Below are 17931 nucleotides of genomic sequence, written 5' to 3' on the forward strand. Positions count from 1 at the left end.
AGTGCATTCACAATAATCTCTAGGAAATGAGCATTTTCTTCTATCACTCACCTTTATTGTACATAGGCCAAGCAGTGGAGTCGTAATCTTCGAAGATTTTGTCAAGATAAGGGAGCCTATAGAGCTTGTCACCCGTTGGCTTGGCTTCTTTGGTGACTTGCCTTTCCTTGTTCCAGAAGTTTTTCGAAACCAGTGCATTGCTGAAACATAAACAAAGAAAGATGCAGCACGCGGCGACGTTTTAGCGCGCTTCGATCATCCTATGCACATGTTGATGTTAATGAAGTTTCAAATGCACGTAGCTCACTGCCTAAATTTACCAGTTATTTAGAAGCCATGCCGGTCGAACGCAATGCTAAAATCTAAATAACGCGATGCTTATTTGAGTTAGCAACGTAGCACCGTTAGCAGATGACACGCACACGGCCGTATTGTCTGTGTAGCTGTTATGAGAGAGAGAGCAAATGATAAGTGAAAGGCAGGGAGGTTAACCAGGACTGAGCCCGGTTGGCTACCCTACACTGGGGAAAGGGAAAGGGGGACGGGAAGATTAAAAGAAGAGAAAGTCCACTGGGGATATCAGTCGGTCACTCAGTCCGGATCACAGACGCTGACTCAATCCGGTAGTTTTCAAATATCACAGCAGCGCTTTTGTGGCCTTTTGTAGCTGCGATATGCGAGACCATGGTCCCAAGACCTTGTTCAAGGTGAACGGCTTTCCATCTAGCTGATTGAGAGCTGTTATGTGTCACCGATAGAGGAAGGAGATGATGTATGATACTTATTGAGAGAAGAATGTTACCGAGAGGTACATGCACATAGAAGTACGACAATGTGCAAATGAATTTATTGAATTGTTTATTTGCTTCCGAAAACAGAAAATAAAGAACAAAAGGCAAAGTTTGATGGTAGTTCCTTGTTTCAAATACACTTCTGTAGGTCTTTAAACTACTGGTGGAAACCTAGCCGTTCTGGACGATGGCTTTAGAATGCACACATACCCGGTGGTAGGCACACACACCCTGGCACATGTCAAAGGTCCAAGAAAGGGGTAGACCAAATATAGTAAGTATAATAGTTATTGTGCACGAGCATGGTAGAACCCGCCGTGGTTGCTCAGTGGCTATGGTGTTAGGCTGCTGAGCACGAGGTCGCGGGATCGAATCCCGGCCACTGCGGCCGCATTTCGATGGGGGCGAAATGCGAAAACACCCGTGTACTTAGATTTAGGTGCACGTTAAAGAACCCCAGGTGGAGTCCTCCACTACGGCGTGCCTCATAATCAGAAAGTGCTTTTGGCACGTAAAACCCCATAATTTAATTATTTTTTGAACATGATAGCCACCATGATTTGAAGAACGCTGCTACTCAGTGAGAGCAGAAAGTACAACGTGCAAGCAACGGACTCGCAGCATTTTTGAATCAACACCAAACTGCGGCTATTTCATTCTCTCCCAAATGGCTTGTGACCTCATAGGCTAACCCATAGCTTGGTTATGACTACGTGCAGTGGGCACTTCTATATGACGAATTTCTTGCCTTCCGACTCTCAGAACGTCCTTTCCGGGTACGATTTATCACATGAATTGGTAGAATATCCAGCGTAAGCACAGTACAATATTTGCCGTGCAACTGCAATGTGACCATAATACTTGCAGTAACAGTGGTGCTATGTCAGTATGCAGGGATCGTACGAGCTCTGCCCACCAAATTCAATGTCTGTTAACAATGCATTAGAAAGCATTCCATACAAGGAATAAAGTAGATGCAGTTGGAACGAGTAATGTACCCGCAAGCGTCATATCTCGCAAATTCTGTGCCATAAATTACTCTAGTTAAATAGAAGCATCATTCCCATCTCCACTCTCCATTGCAACAGCGTAAATATGTATTTGTACACAATAAGAGTGGTTTTAACGGAGTCTTTATAGCGTTGTGTTGTTGGGACTGTTGTGTAAAGGAGCGCATGTCACGTAAACATTCAGTGGATATGTATCATGTTGGTATGTATGGTATGTGATGTCTTTCCGGGAACTGTACCTTTGATATAAAATAATGGCAAAATTACTTCGCTGGAGCAAGAACTTGGTCTGATTTCAATGGTAGTTGGTCATTTTATTTCGGTATTGGCAAAAGAACGAGAAGAAAGCTTGGTAGGACAGCAGTTCCAGTGAAGCAGAGTTAGCAGAACACCGTCAACGGGGATACACCTTTTCTTTTATGCTTCTCTATTGCGAATGCAAAACACGGCAAGCTGATCGGCTTTTGGTACAAAGATCCACGTAACAATGTCATAGTTGCCGATCCACTAATCAGGAAGCAGCCTTACACGAGTGTGCGTACGCGCACAGAATACTTATCAGATTTTTGAAAAGATGTTGAGCTTAGCTTAGTGCATCGTCTTACGAGGGGCACGACAGCGCTGGGGGCTCCGGATTCATTTCGACCGTCTGGCCCCCGCACTTTAACCTTCGCATAAACCTGAGTACAGAAACGTCTTTTTTTCTTTTTTTTTGCATGGTACCTTTTTCGGCAGGCGCCTGGAGCGACGGGGAACCTAACCGTCGCCTTGGCGATGCAGCGTGTTTTGGAACACCAAATGGCTGGCCTCGGCGCAAGTGTCATACGTCTGTAGTGCGCAAACTGTAATGGTGCCTAGTGCTGATAAAATGCTAATTCGAACATCAGTACACTTCATCATAGAAATTAAGTCCATATTTTTACTTTCTTTCTATTGCCGTTGCAAAGCATATAACTTCATCTAGACGGAGGTGACTTCATTAGTGGTCTATTTGGATTCCACATCCGGTACAGGCGCCGTAAATGCAATAAAAAGAAAGGTAATCATTGATAATTTGTTTATTAGTCGACTAACCATAGGAATTGTCGTGCAAGGAGTGCCTGTCTATTCAAGTAATTGAGCTAATGTGACAAATTAGCGCTATTTCCCCCGAAATACATTTAATAACTCTGTTTCCACTGAGAACGTACATTTTCGAGACAAATGTTCTTAGCGAATAGAGATGTGGGTAAGAAATATGCAGTAATCTAAAACACGCAGCGACGCTGAGTTCCAGTTTCGTTAGAAAGCTGGAGGAACTGCGTAAGCTTGATTACTAAATTTGCTTCTTCTGTAAGCTGAACACGTCCCTCAGCGAGAGCTAACAAGTCCAAACCAAGATTCTACTCATCTTTTCTTTTTAGTATACCAGTTGTTGCTAGAAGCTATCCACAGTTTAAAAAGGGAGCGTGGTAGATTGTACTAAGTACTTCAGGCTACGTGCCGGAATGTTTCCATTGAAGGCGATCATTTTCGAGTCCCGTCCATTCAGCAGAAATCTCGAGACCAACCAGCACGGATTTTGGTGTATCCAAATTCACATTATGCCACTTTGGTGTTTCGTGTATGGTAGTGGGGGCATATTATTGCGCAAGGACGGATTTCTGGGGAAATAACGCGTAAAACGTTACTGGGTGCTGCGCTGGTTTCGGTGTCTGATTATTCGTAACCGGCTCTGTCTGTAGTCTCTCAGTTTTCCTAATGGGCATGCCTTGAGCACAGAGCGGTTTCAATTTCACAATTTTGAGCATGTGGCTACGACCATACGTTACAAAGTTAATACAATCTTGATAATTAGCTAAATGCACATAGCGAGTATTCATACAAAGGAAAGTGAACTCAGCCCTATTTACTTGCGGCTCTTTTTTCGAGCCGTCGGCGCTCGTATGATGTTGTCGTAAGGCCTACCGTTGTTCATGTATTCCATCTGAAGTGGCATAATTGCGCAATCTGTTGAAAATAAATATTTAATAGCTTGCTCAGCCCCATCTGCGCGAACAACATACAAGAACAGGTGTTACGTATGGTCCCATGGCTTTCGCGCGTTGTTCACTAATAGTCATCGCAGTTCAGAATTTTCGCCGGCCGACGCACAGAAATGCGCTGATTATGTAATTAATAATCAACGCCGAAAAGCGCACGCAGGTTTACTCATTATACAAAACCGGGAAATGTGACGCCGAGAAAAATATTGCAATGCGGTGGAATAGCGTTTCAACTTTACTCTTACGTGCCGCACCTTCAGCTAATTTAACAAACAAAATTTGCCCATAATGACATTCTACAGCTGTTTTACTGATTGCTTTCGATATGGCGCGGGGAAAGGAAGGGGGGATATTCTAGAACGAGCACTTTTGAGGGCACGATCACTTTCTCGAGATTTCTCCTGACTCGGAGTTCGGCCGCGTCGACGTGTATGGCCGACAGCGTTCCTGGCACTGCGACAAACTCGCTGTCCTGGCACGATGTTGGTCGTATACTTCGACGCGTCTGGTGCCGACTCGCACAAAATCTCGCGGAAGTGATCGCTCAAGACTACCACACCTGCATTGGTCAGCGCACCATGTGGCATGTTAGATTGGCCCCATAGCCGCACTGTTTTCTTGGTTTTCTTGAATAAGCTAGATAGGTTGATGCAATGGAGAAATAAATAAATAAATAAATAAATAAATAAATAAATAAATAAATAAATAAATAAATAAATAAAGTACTCACTAATTGATGCTATTTCCTTCTGTGAGTACCATGGTTGTAAGAAAGGCAAGGACGCCAATGCTAGACCCATGAGGCAGCTGCAGCATCCTAAAGGCGCTTGCCAACGCCAGAACCAATAAATGACTCGCACTACTTGCCACACGTCGTATGTCAAGAAACTGTGAAGTGACGTAGGTTCCATCATCCCCACGTGTCGCTTCTTTATTTGCCTTAACGAGACGTGCATCCTTTGATTGTTTAGCCGCTCAAGGCTAGAAGGGATGTAGGTTAAAAGGCAGTGCGCCTATTCAGAGCGAACTGGAGCGTGTAATCGAGGGCTTTGATCAAGGAAAATCTCAGTTTGCTTGCAAGCGGCATGGGCTTCTTGCCTAAAGTTGTGTCTCAAATGCGCTAGAGGTAACCCAGACGAGCACTTTAACGATAAACCAGCTCAAGAAGACGTAGGCTGAGTAATGTAATTTCGGATATGCGGAATCTCTCATTATAGTAGAGTACTTTAGTTACAAGTTACTGCACGAAAATACATCCATGGAATCCTTTAGACGCACGAAATTGAGTACTTGTAACATCAACAGTAGAGCCCGTTTGCCCCGTCGTTTACGCTGTCTGTTGTACGGTCGTTGAAGACCACGAACCGTGATTTGGTGACAAACGTGATTTGGTGACAAACGCCCGTTCTAAACGGCCCACTTCAAAATTAATTGTGCCCGGGAATTCTACGTTTTGTCTGATCCGTAGATTCGTAAACATTTATCGCAGGTTGTACTTTGGAGGCGCCGTCGTAGATAACCATATTTGTGCAAATTGGGGTTCTCCTCAACGCTTTCTCGACGACTAGGGCGTTTATAGTTTGGGGACTGCTACGCGTATCGGGACAAAACCTAGAAGTAGGAGTAGAAGTTTATTTCATGTGCAATACAGAAAATGAGGAGTGAGAAAAAAAGTTGCTTTTAGGCAGCTTGACGAAGTTCTCACCCTTCTCACCACTGGAGTAAAGCGTGCTTTTGTGGAAACATGCTATAGAAATTTATATGTTGTGTGTGCACTGCGGGTGCTTTAGAACTTTACAAATTGCCTAGGGAGGCTTATTTATTACTTTATGAATTCAGGGGTTTTACGTGCTAGAACCACGATATGATTATGAGGCACGCCGTGGAGGGATACTCCGGATTAATTTTGACCAGCTGGGGTTCTTTAACATGCACCTAAATCTAAGTACACGGGTGTTTTTGCATTTCGCCCGCATCGAAATGCGCCCACCGTGGCCGGGATTTGATCGCTCGACTTTGCGCTTAACAGCGCAACACCAAAGCCACTAAGCAACTGTGTATACGGCCGCGGGAGCCTTGAAAATGCTCCTTGGAACAGTGCTTTATGTTCTAGAACTGATGCTGCAAGCACAAATTCTACAGCCTATTTCTGCTTGAAAACTCTCAACACATATGAAGCAACACTCAACGTACCTCCACTATTAGAATAACTCTTATAGAGAGTGTTTTATTCGAGAGCGTGGATGTAAGCGGTTGCAAGTTTAACGCTCCCGGTGCCTGCTCGACAGCCCTGGTTCGGCGCCGAGCTATAAGAAGGCGAGAAAGGTGCACAAGTGTTGGGGAATATTTTTACTCGAATCTAAATCACCCGCCGTGGTTGCTCAGTGGCTATGGTGTTAGGCTGCTGAGCACGAGGTCGCGGGATCGAATCCCGGCCACGGCGGCCGCATTTCGATGGGGGCGAAATGCGAAAACACCCGTGTACTTAGATTTAGGTGCACGTTAAAGAACCCCAGGTGGTCGAAATTTCTGGAGTCCTCCACTACGGCGTGCCTCATAATCAGAAAGTGGTTTTGGCACGTAAAACCCCATAATTAAAAAAAAAGAAATTAATTAAAAAAAATCTAAATCGCGCATCGGATGAGAAGATTCTGAGAGGTTATATCATTAAGCGTGCCGGGAACCGTTTCGACTTATTATTAAAGATCTCTGCTCCGCTGGAGTTGCAGCTGTCATCCTGAAAGGGTGGCACAATTCTGTTGGTCTTCTTTACTGAGTCAGCAGTTAAGCACCCTAAAGTTGGTTTGCAATGTCTATTCTTATTATTTTTGTTATGCTGACGGCAGTCGTCGTCATCGTTACTTAATGATGTGATATTTTCTCCCAAAGGGCGAAGCGTCTACACTGACAGGAAGGTTTAGCATTGCGCTCGAATGCCTCGGACGGTGTTGTAGATACTCATATATATATATATATATATATATATATATATATATATATATATATATATATATATATATATATATATATATATATATATATATATATATATATATATATATATATATATATATATATATATATATATACGCGGGTGTGACACGTTGGCGTTACGCAGCGGACGGGCAAGTCAACTTCAGAAGGAACGGTGTCGTCGCAGCTACCAGGCGTCCCACAACGTTGGCGCGACGATGAACGCCAGTTGTAGCGGATGCAGGCGTCACAACTTAGAGTGAAAAACTTGCACAGTATACCTGATTAAACCACGCAGGCTAGACTGTTTGTGACTACGCCGTTTCAAAGGCAATGCCAATCAGTCATGATGATCATCATCGAAACCACCCGATGGTGCATGCGAAGAGACCCACCGAAAACAAACCATCAAACCTGCCACCTCGCGCTCGTTAATCAGGTCACTTCCTCATCCTCAGTTTTAGAGACTCGTAGTGCCAAGAAAAGCAAAACTTTGCTCACAGGCAGCTCCTTTGAGATTGAAGCTCATGCCCCAGTGGCAGTGTGCAGTTTGAAGCTGGACTTATTAATGCCTAGTCGTAGTGTTTAGTCATAGTAATTTGTTCAGCGTTTCGTGGTCCACACAGATTATGGGTAGGGTGACGTCTGTATGCGTGTATTTCAGAGGCTACAACAGGTACTTATAGGGAACCAGAAAGATGTCGTGTGCATCGCAATTACGTTTTCGCCCAACGCGCACTCTGTGAATGGTGCTGTTTATGCGTATGGACGACTTGCACTATGTGACGTTATCCTAGCCGCTATGTTGGAGGGCTGGCTCGGTGAGAAGCAGCGCCTGCTGGCACCTCGCGCGGTGGTTTTGCCATGGTTTATACTCCGTTCCATACATGGTATTCAACGCTGTGGAAGCTACGCAAGAGGTTCGGTCAAGAAAAGTTATCACTCCGGGCGCTCCGTCTATGTTTCGAGCATGTACGTGAGGTTCCTCGCGACAGGTTGCAAAAAAAAAAAACCTCAAAATAACAACAAAATGAAAAATGATCTAAAGCAACGCATTATATAGCAGCCGCATACCACAGTGTGTCTGTTTCCAAGGGTTAAATCTTGTTTCATTCAACACTGAGCCTATACAAAAAGAAAAAAAACGTCGAACTATGTCCAAGTGCTTACGAAGCCACTGCAAGAAGTATCTCTAGCCTCCACAACATTGACTGCTATGTGTGGAAGGAGTATAGACACAGAAGGCAGCAGTATTCCGACCGCTTATGTACAAAACTGAAGTAGGTTACCCATGACACTAAATATGGCACACTGAGGTCATCCTAAACGCCATGTTGGAGGACCAACATGGGGAGAAGCTGCGTCTGTGACGTCACGTTCAAGCTACGCATACGTATTTCGGAGGCCACAACAGCCAATATCGCAGCAGCTGATTAAGGCCGTGAATATCGGAGATATGTTTTCGAGGAGATGACAGTGTACGCCGCGAGAGCCTGCTACCGTCGCAGCAAATGAATACCGAGCCGTGTGAATGGCTGAAGTTTACTGTTTTTTTCTACATTAAATGTTATGCTAGGATGAGGCGATATCTTAGTTCGTGCTGATGATTAGGCGGAGGCTAAAGCAACTTGCGATTCGCTGATGATATTGCCTTGCTTAGTAACTCAGGAGACCAATTGCAATGCATGCTCACTGACCTGGAGAGGCAAAGCAGAAGGGTGGGTCTGAAAATTAATCTGCAGAAAACTAAAGTAATGTTTAACAGTCTCGGAAGAGAACAGCAGTTTACGATAGGTAGCGAGGCACTGGAAGTGGTAAGGGAATACATCTACTTAGGGCAGGTAGTGACCACGGATCCGGATCACGAGACTGAAATAACCAGAAGCATAAGAATGGGCTGGGGTGCGTTTGGCAGGCATTCTCAAATCATGAACAGCAGGTTGCCACTATCACTCAAGAGGAAAGTGTATAACAGCTGTTTGTTACCAGTATTCATGTATGGGGCAGAAACCTGGAGGCTTACGAAAAGGGTTCTGCTGAAATTGAGGACGACGCAACGAGCTATGGAAAGAAGAATGAGGGGTGTAACGTTAAGGGATAAGAAAAGAGCAGATTGAGTGAGGGATCAAACGTGGGTAAATGGCATCTTAGTTGAAATCAAGAAAAAGAAATGGGCATGGGCCGGACATGTAATGAGGAGGGAAGATAACCGATGGTCATTAAGGGTTACGGACTGGATTCCAAGGGAAGGGAAGCGTAGCAGGGGGCGGCAGAAAGTTAGATGGGCGGACGACATTAAGACGTTTGCAGGGACAACATCGCCACAATTAGTACATGACCGGGGTAGTTGGAGAAGTATGGGAGAGGCCTTTGCCCTGCAGTGGGCGTAACTAGGCTGCTGCTGCTGATGATGATGACTGTGGCTGAAACTGCGGCCACCGTACATCTGCATGAATTAGTTCTGCTTGGAATGGAGCAGTGGGGAAAGCAGCCGATCAGAAAAAGAAGAAAGAAATGCGCCTTTATCAAACTACTTAAGGTTTTAACTTCACCACCGCGAGCCGAAGGAAGCAGTCTTTGCACATTGGACACGAACACTGCCATAATCGAGTCGCTGCTTGATGCTATAAAAATGCGGTACGTCACAAGGCCACAAGTGCTCCCCTGTGTCGCGTCTGCTGCTCTTCGGTTTTCGCCTTTGTTAAAACCGCAGAGACAGTTTGTTCATTACCTGTATTAATGAAAATTTAAAAAAAAAGTTTCAATCAACCCTGATGCTGGACATATCATTTGTGAAGCTGGTCGATGGCCAATAGCCCTTTCAAATGAAAACATTTACGAGTTTGGCCTCCGGCTTTGCTTGGCTGCTTTACTATATGTAACGTCACTCTCGTCTGAAGAGCACACACGCCCAAGAACTTGCGCACACGAAACAGAAGCACTAGCTTGCTGCTGATTCCATAGACTTTGTGCCCTGCAAGTGGCTGTATGCAGTATGTGGATACTTACACATGACAATGCTGGTGGTGAACAAGCCGCTTCAATGTAGCGAACGTCTTCTGTAAGTATATATTCCCTAAGGAAAGACGCAGATCCAACGCAATGTTGCAATCCAAATGACGCGACGATTGTTTGAGTTAGCGAAGTAGCAGTGGTTGTGGAGGACACGGTCTCGTCGACTGTAAGCGTTAGCCATATGCGTCACGATGAAATTGGAAATATTATCCCTTGTCGCAGAGGAATGTTTGTGTGAGATATGCGGAAGGATATGTATGACACATACCAAAATATGTTTAAGGCTTCTTTACCCCATTTGTCACAGTAGCGTATTTCACTTCTGGTCGTGTGTGTATGTAGGTTTTTTTATTTTTTAAATACTTTTCTTTCTTTCACCTATCGAATTCCTCTGCCCCTACCCCAGTACAGGGTAGCCAACCAGAGTAATCTCTGATTAACCTCCCTGTCTTTCCTTGGTCTTTCTCTCTCTTTCTCTCACTTCTGGTGGATTGTACAGGACTGGACACGTGCCCAGCAGAAGCTACTTAGTGGTCCAAGAATGTAGTAGTTCACATATGAGAAATATCGGGGAAAAAAGAAATGGTGACATATAGGTTGTCTGTTCGGCAAGAAACGCTGCCTATACTTACACTGACAACCCCCGTCCCCCTATTGTGAGGGAGCGGGGAAGAGAGAGAAATAGACGAGGGTATGGAAAGGAAGCGTCACTTTCAATATGGCAGAGGGCTACCTAAAGAACAATTCCGACAGAATCAACGCCACGATGAACGCCACCATTAATGTGATTAACATTAAAGCAATGTAGCGATACCCATATTTCCACCATATAGGCAGTGTGCCTGGTATAAAACCTGGCAGAGAAACTGCGGTATTCTATTAGTGCAAGAGGTACGTTGTTGGTAAAACACAAGCGCAGCTGTACCAGTGATGGTAGTAAAAACACAGACAGCAGATTCGCAGGGATAGGTTAATGCCTATGGTTTATTGGGCCTACAAAATACAGTTCCCGTTTAGAAGCAGGTAGAGTGGTGGTGTACCAACACGTTCGATTTGGCAAACAATGCATAGCATGCCATCAAATTCAAAAACGACCCGATCATCACAAGAGAGCCTGAGTGGCAAATCAAAAGAAGAAGAAAGCACGCCGTGAAACGAGACAGGGGCCAAACTGAAGAGTAGCTTCACTGCCTTTACTTGTGTTAATATTAGACCACGCTGTTGGGGCGCCAAGTTACAAAGGGGCGAAACACATCTTATATGGGGTTGTCGGGGACTGCAGTAGCATCAACCTGATATTCATTATCGTTTTTTTATTACGTGCTTTATTGTATCTTGGCAGTTTTCGTCCATTTGCACTTCTCGCTCTCAAACCGCGGCAAATCTTGGCGACAGTGAACCAGCACAATGATTCGTGCAACAACACTCCATTCCTTAGAACGTAAATGAACAAATGCGCTTGTCACTTACTCGTGCTGCTTTCATCTTGTGATAAAAGCAAGCAAACATGTGACAGTGATAATGCATGCAACGATCGTTTTCAACCAGGGCCTGTATAGACTCTTTGTAGTTATTAAACGAAATAAACATATAACTAAAGTTGGTCGGTAGTTAGGCACAGTGAAGTTAATGCTACATTTGGCTATTTAAAAAGTGTATATCAAGCATGTCTTTTTCTTGGAATTTAGCTAATGCTTTGACGTCACCGAAGAGACAGTCGACAGCATGCGTAAACTACGTATTACCCTGAAATACATTTCCTTGCAAATAAATTAAGCTATACATGAATAAAACGCAACCTTGTCAACAACAGTACTGTCGTGCCCAAGTGAACGCAGGGGAAGCATACTACAGTGCACTGTGCACAATTCTTATAAAAAATTTGGTACAAAATGGCACATGAACTCCGCTGAGGGGCAGACTCTATATGTATATGTATAGTATGGGTATGCTGGTCACTTCAATACATTACGTTCGCTGTTCCATACGTTGCAAAGCACATGACACAAAAGGACGTAGCCTTCTTGTACAAACAGAAACAACTCGAAGCCCATCGTGCAAAGAGTATTGTATTATGAATGCTGCCCTGGACAGCTTAGTTTTGTAGTGTGACTGCAAAGCTGCAGATGCAGAGAACTAAATGAAAGAATTATCACGCAGGCAGCATTTCGCCAGCCGACGCAGAATTGAAGCATTGGTTTGAATTTTAACGAAAAAGACAATATGGCAGTCGCCTTTTCGGCTCATTCTATTGCTCGCTATTGCCGCGTCTTTTGCGACACTTTAGGCTTTTAAGCAGATCATCGAAATTAAACGACTGAGCAGGGCAATGTTCATAATGTTGTCCACCTTGCTCGGTGGGATTCGTGATCCTTTTCCATTACAATTACCATTCGTTTCACTTTCACCTAGTCGCAGAACCGTTTACAAGAATGGCAAAACGTGCCCGCTGCTCTCCGAGAACCAACATGCTTAATGATACGGCCAAAGGAATGTAGCTCGATTTTGGAACAGCCACGACATATAAACGTGTAGCTGTGCTGCGGAGAAATCAGCAACAATGCAGCCTTTCCTTTTTTCTTTTTTTTTTTTTGACATCACACAAGACACAAACAGAAGGGCAGGTTCGCAACTTAGCAGACCGCCAGATCGCACACTTCAACAGGAAAGAGTCACGCTGGTTACATTTACAATATTCTGATAGTGGCAGACAATTTAGGCAGCGTCGGCAGCATTCAGGCGCGCTTACGATTGTGACCTGGGTGAGGGGGAAAATTTTTTTTTTTGCAAGGAGGAGAAGCCCATAATATACTTCGGGTAGATGCTTCCAAGCTGTACGCCCTAAAATATTCGCCAGTGGTTCTTATATTTACAAGCGAATTCGTGCAGCTCTCTTCAATTGCGACACGCGGTGCCAAATAGTGACGTCATAAAAACGTCAAGGAGGTGATATAATAGGGTCACAACTGGTAGAACAGGCCGCATAAGCGTAAGGGAAACGCAAGCGTGATGGGAATCGACGACCGCGCTTTGACGTCGAAAGCGAGCGTCGCACCAAGAGTTACCTCTGCCATTTGCTTAGGGCCGCGTTGTGTCAGCGCGTTTGTCGCGTACGCGTGGCAAGAGGTGGGAGCACGGTCGCGACGTTAGAGCGAGGTGCGATATTTTTTTTCTTTTTTTTTTTGCGAGAGAGATTTGTTTGTCGAGTCTGGTGTTGGAGCAGCACTCGGTTGCAGCTCTTACAGCGAGGAGAGACTGAAGGGCGACATATTACGGGGAGTGAAGAGCCTCTTAGTGTATTCTGTTAACCGAAGGACACTTTAAAATAAAGTAGTAACTCGATAATGTTTGGCGACTCTCGCCATGTTCAGCAGGAACGGCCATTGCACTAAAGCTCTCAACAGATAGCTCATCACGCTAAACGCACACGTGAAGTATAGATAGCAGCGTAGGCGTCAAATAATCTCTTTTATTATCACACCTAGGGGAAAAACAATGCGCGTTACGAAAATAAACAGAGAAAATAGCATGCTTAGTGCTAGGTTGGTTAATGCCCATGTACACTTTCACAATATTTGTTTCCTAGCGACAACGACGCAGTCTTCTATGCCTCAAAAAATCCTCTAGCACGTCCTTTACAGAGCAAGCCACAGCGGTCAGCTAGACTTACACAGGCACTCTTTTCGCAAAACGTATCAGCCGAGCGACCGACTCCATATGCAACCGATCTCTCGTCAAAAGTATCGCTTACCACTGTGAACAAACCAGCAAGCGCCTCGCACTGTTTCCGAAAGTCTGAAGCAGCGCACGTCCTGCCTTCCGACACGTCTAAACGAAAGGACGAAAGGCTACGGGGTCGGGGTTGCCGCTCGACAAGCCACGGGAAAACAAAGCGGGCTCGCGGGCGGCGTTTGAACCCTGGATAACCAACGGGCGCTTAAGCGAGTACCGGTATAAGCTATCATAGAAAGGCAGTCACAGTACAACATCTGTTACGGTATGTTAGTGCTCCAAAAGAGAACAAAGACGAGAAAAAAGAAAGGCAGGACAACTTGTGCTGCATCTTTTACGTCCCGAGTTTCCTACATGTGACGTCATAACTTAACACACAAACTTCCGCTGTCACACGGGACGACGACCTGACGGTATCACCAACAGACCATCTTGCCGCTGTAGCCGTCGCAGTAGCGCCTTCTCCATCTCCAGAGTGCCAACGAGTGGTTTACATTGCCCTAGACAAGTTACTGTGACTATGGTATTTCGGCAACGACTACCTACGTCACAGTTACACAGAATTTGTAGGGAAGGGAGTTTGTAGGGTCTGGGGGCAGGGGGCTGCAATAGGAAAGTACGACACGTTACTAATATGCTTCGTGGAAACGAGTAACCGTTCAAGTAAGCGGGTATCCAGAGGATACGTTGCATTTATCAGGGAACACGAGGAACCACGTGAGGTGTCAAGCCCTTGAAAATTACTGAAAGTCTGAAACTATAGCATGAGACACTCAGTTCATACGAAGCGCCTCTCGGCAAATTACACCGTAGTACACGCTAGGAGTTTCGGCTGCGTTTTCTGCTAATAGTATGCCAGCTCGCCGAAAGCGTGCGCTAGCCGTCATCCGAGTGCACTGTTATATCATCAGGAGGAGGTGAAACAGTATAGCGCTTCCTTTCAATTCTCAAGTATGCAAGCCACACCACCTTTTAACATTACGGCACCTTAAAAAGGTTGTGCACCTTAAAAATCAGGTAAATACAGAACTATTCACGGAAATACAGCAGGAAGAGAAAGAAGAACGCATGTGGAAGCAGTGGGGGAGAAGGTGTTCAAGACCTTGACATACATGGAACACGAAGTTATGTTTCCTATATATAAATACGAGAAATTAGTACCGCTTATCTGACTCATGGAGACGGGGAAAAAATGGTGTACTTTGTTATATAGAATGGCGCTTGTCTGTTCGGCTATGTCCAGCATCCAGTTGCTTATCCAGAAATGCTCGCGGCCACACGTTCTAGGCAGTTTCTTACTTATCTCACTGTTCGTTCGCGCATGGTCATGTCACCATTCTTCGCGTAGTTGTTTTGTTCCCAGTGAATTTGCTAGGCTAAGCATCACAAGAAGCCAGGTGTGCGAATGCAGCGATTAAAAAAAAATCCGGTTCTCTAGGTGGATTAACACTTCGAGAACTCGAAACCATCATGACTACACATACGAACAATGCATGCTTGTTGTAACCTCTACGCTTTTGTTTCGAGAGAATCCTGGCAAACCTTGAAATCCTTCCTGGTCCTGCGTTACCCCCAGTTTTTTACTATGCGACTGTTATAGAGCCCATTCTTGTGAGTTCGAAAGTTATTTTCAGGGCATCTTCCCTAGATACACTGCCACCTTTATTCTCACAGAGGTTCTCACTTAATGTAGCGATGTGCTGCGCGTAGGACGTATACGTTGATGCGCAATATCTATGCAGTAATCCGCCTTCATTCTCACCTACACTCTGAAGGCCAACCGAATTTTGCAGACTTCTCGCCAAGTTGCACTGCAGACCGATGGCCTACAGCCATCAGTACCGGTAGGCATTCGTTCTTTCAGAACAATATTCTCGGCCAATGTCATTTCTTCAACGACGTTTCCTTCGTTCACTCACTTTCAGTATGACCTTCAGCCATACGTGCTCTTCATCAGCAATTGTAACACCATTCTTAATCACTGGGAAAAACGTCGTCGCGACCATTTTCTTACGCCATTCGATTAGTTCCTGCAACGCACTGACAGACAATGGCTGTGCTCGACGCCCGAAAAAGTGCAGCCTGTCGTCGGGTTCGCCCCATGCATTCGCGTGCGAGTAGCTGCTATCCCTAACGTCTGCAACGAGGAGTATCACCTGGCAGAAGGGCTTTGGCAAATGACGGCACGCCTGTTTAGCGAACAATGGTACAGATGGGAAAACCGCTAGCTTCCGTGGCCACGAGCAATTTCCGCGCGGGCTACATAGTCTCCCCCTGCGGGTCACTCGATGGCGGATCAACACTGGGCCACTTCAGGGGGCGGCGCCGTCGCAGGGACGCCACTGGATGGCGCTGCCACTTCATCCTTGGTGGGAGAGATGTCCGACTCGTGGCCATTGGCTGCTGCCGCAACGTCGTCTTCCTGGCTCTGCTGCGACTGCGCCGGGAGGGGACTGGTCAGGTTTGTGGGACTCTGCGGGCGAGAGGAAAGCGCCACTAGTTAGGAAGGTTGCACGCCACGAAACTACACCGAAAAAGAAGAAAAACCTGACGCTCCGATTGTTCAAATACTGGAGGCATTATTGGTAGCACATGACTTCTTTTTCTTCAATTCTGCACGGATTCATTGAGACAGCACAATGCGTTTCTTTTAATGTTGTTTGTGGTTTACGTTTATTTGTTTGGTACTAGCCTCGACATTTACTTGGATGCTTGCCTTTCCAATTTCTTTCACAGACTAGTCGGCACACTTGGAAAAGCTTTAGACATTGTAACTAAGCGCCGACAGTCAAACAAATAAGGCAAACAATACAAAGGCACACCGCAAGGCTGGAGGTAGCGTTGCGTCCAGTTACATTTCTTGTTGTTTTGACCTTCTTACGCTAAACACACACCATGCAACGGGCATCACGCAAGCCTTCCTTACGGAGCGGAATTCACCAGATGCATAACCATCTGCACTGTCTTAGATGTTTAGATTGTACATATAAAAGAAAAATAAAGAAGAAGTTCGCATGGTCGAAGCAGTGCATTTAGTTATATTGGTAATACGTATATGCAGCCCTCGAGGCGATAAGTCCTTTTTCCTAGTTCTTCAGAACAGAGAGAGAAAAAAAAAAGAAAACGTTGATTTTTAATGCTGACAACTCATCTGCTGTTTCAACACAACCATCGCAAGAGGAAAGATAGCGCCCCTCAGAATGTTTATTAGCGCCATAATTAGTTAAAATTTATGAAACCGTAAAAATATTTTTATTCGCTGACAGCACCGCTAAAATCCATATCTAACTCTTTTCCTTGTGAGAAAACCTTGTCATCATTCAATCAAGGCTTCCCTACATCACAGAGTCCCTATATTTAGCTCGGCGTACTTCATGGCTTCAAATGTCGTTCGATTGTATCGAAAATAGAAGGATAATCTCACGCGTGTGGCTGTTTTATACTTCTTGTGGTCTACTGATGTGCTGATGGAACTGGTGATGAAAACTTGTCGCTACGCATTTGTGCAAGAAAAAGTTATTAAAACACCCAGATTGAACGCAGTGTTGGAATCTAATTGACGTAAAGCCTGTACGAACGAGTGAAAGAGGTAGCATCAGTAGATAACACGAGCACTACCGCGTCGCCCGTAGCTGTTAGCAGTATAAACACACATAGACAAATACATTTAAGGCTTCATACCCTCTGTGTCACAGTGGGACATGCATTCTCGGGGATTGACCAAGAATGATACCCTGTGGCACTGACCCACTAACCAAGTTGTTTATTAGTACAGGACAGCAACCAGCAGCACCTTGCTTTCAACGATACGCACCAAACTCCAGGGGCAGAGGTAAATAAATTTTTGCTTTTAAATGTCATTCTATGCAAGAAGTCATCAAACTAATGACAAACTATGGCATCCGATTTTGGTGAATCTGCTGGAGATATTGCGTCTGGTGTATATAAATAAAGACACTTTGTTTTAATGTAGGTGGAAGAGATTTTTTGTCCTAAGTGCCATAATAGCCAGGCATGCCTTTTTTATTTAGTGTACTAACTCTCACGTATTACCTTAGGGCTCTATAATTTTAAACACTTGGGAAGCAACTAGAGCAAATTTGTTTTTCGACTCCCTCCAGGCATACTGTGAGAAAGAAAGACTTAAAACCGCTACTTATGTTCCGACACTACTGGGGCAGTGTGAAAATAGACTACGAGTACGACAGAAGTGAACACTGAAAAGAAACACTCGGTGTATACGGAGTAAAGACTGCTTAAGTTAAGCCGTGATCTGGGGCCGACGTTTACGTAGACCATTTCAGCACTTAGTGAAGAGCATCGGCAGAAATTAAATCCGCTACTCAATCGCTGACAATGATTTGAAAGTGTAAACGAATGCAGTTC

At 44.9% G+C, this 17931-nt stretch overlaps 1 protein-coding gene across 1 annotated transcript in view; it reads right to left on the reverse strand.

Moving 5' to 3' along the window:
• Positions 1–10778: 10778 nt before the first annotated feature.
• LOC126530907 (uncharacterized) overlaps positions 10779–17931 on the reverse strand; it is a 105317-nt gene continuing 98164 nt past the window's right edge. Inside the window, exon 8 of the mRNA XM_050178233.3 lies at positions 10779–16018. Within this exon, the coding sequence (XP_050034190.1) occupies positions 15842–16018 (177 nt within the window). The 3' untranslated portion in view covers positions 10779–15841. The remainder of the gene's footprint in view (positions 16019–17931) is intronic.

This window comes from Dermacentor andersoni, chromosome 5 (assembly GCF_023375885.2).
Source record: "Dermacentor andersoni chromosome 5, qqDerAnde1_hic_scaffold, whole genome shotgun sequence".
Classification (NCBI taxonomy): Eukaryota; Metazoa; Arthropoda; class Arachnida; order Ixodida; family Ixodidae; genus Dermacentor; species Dermacentor andersoni.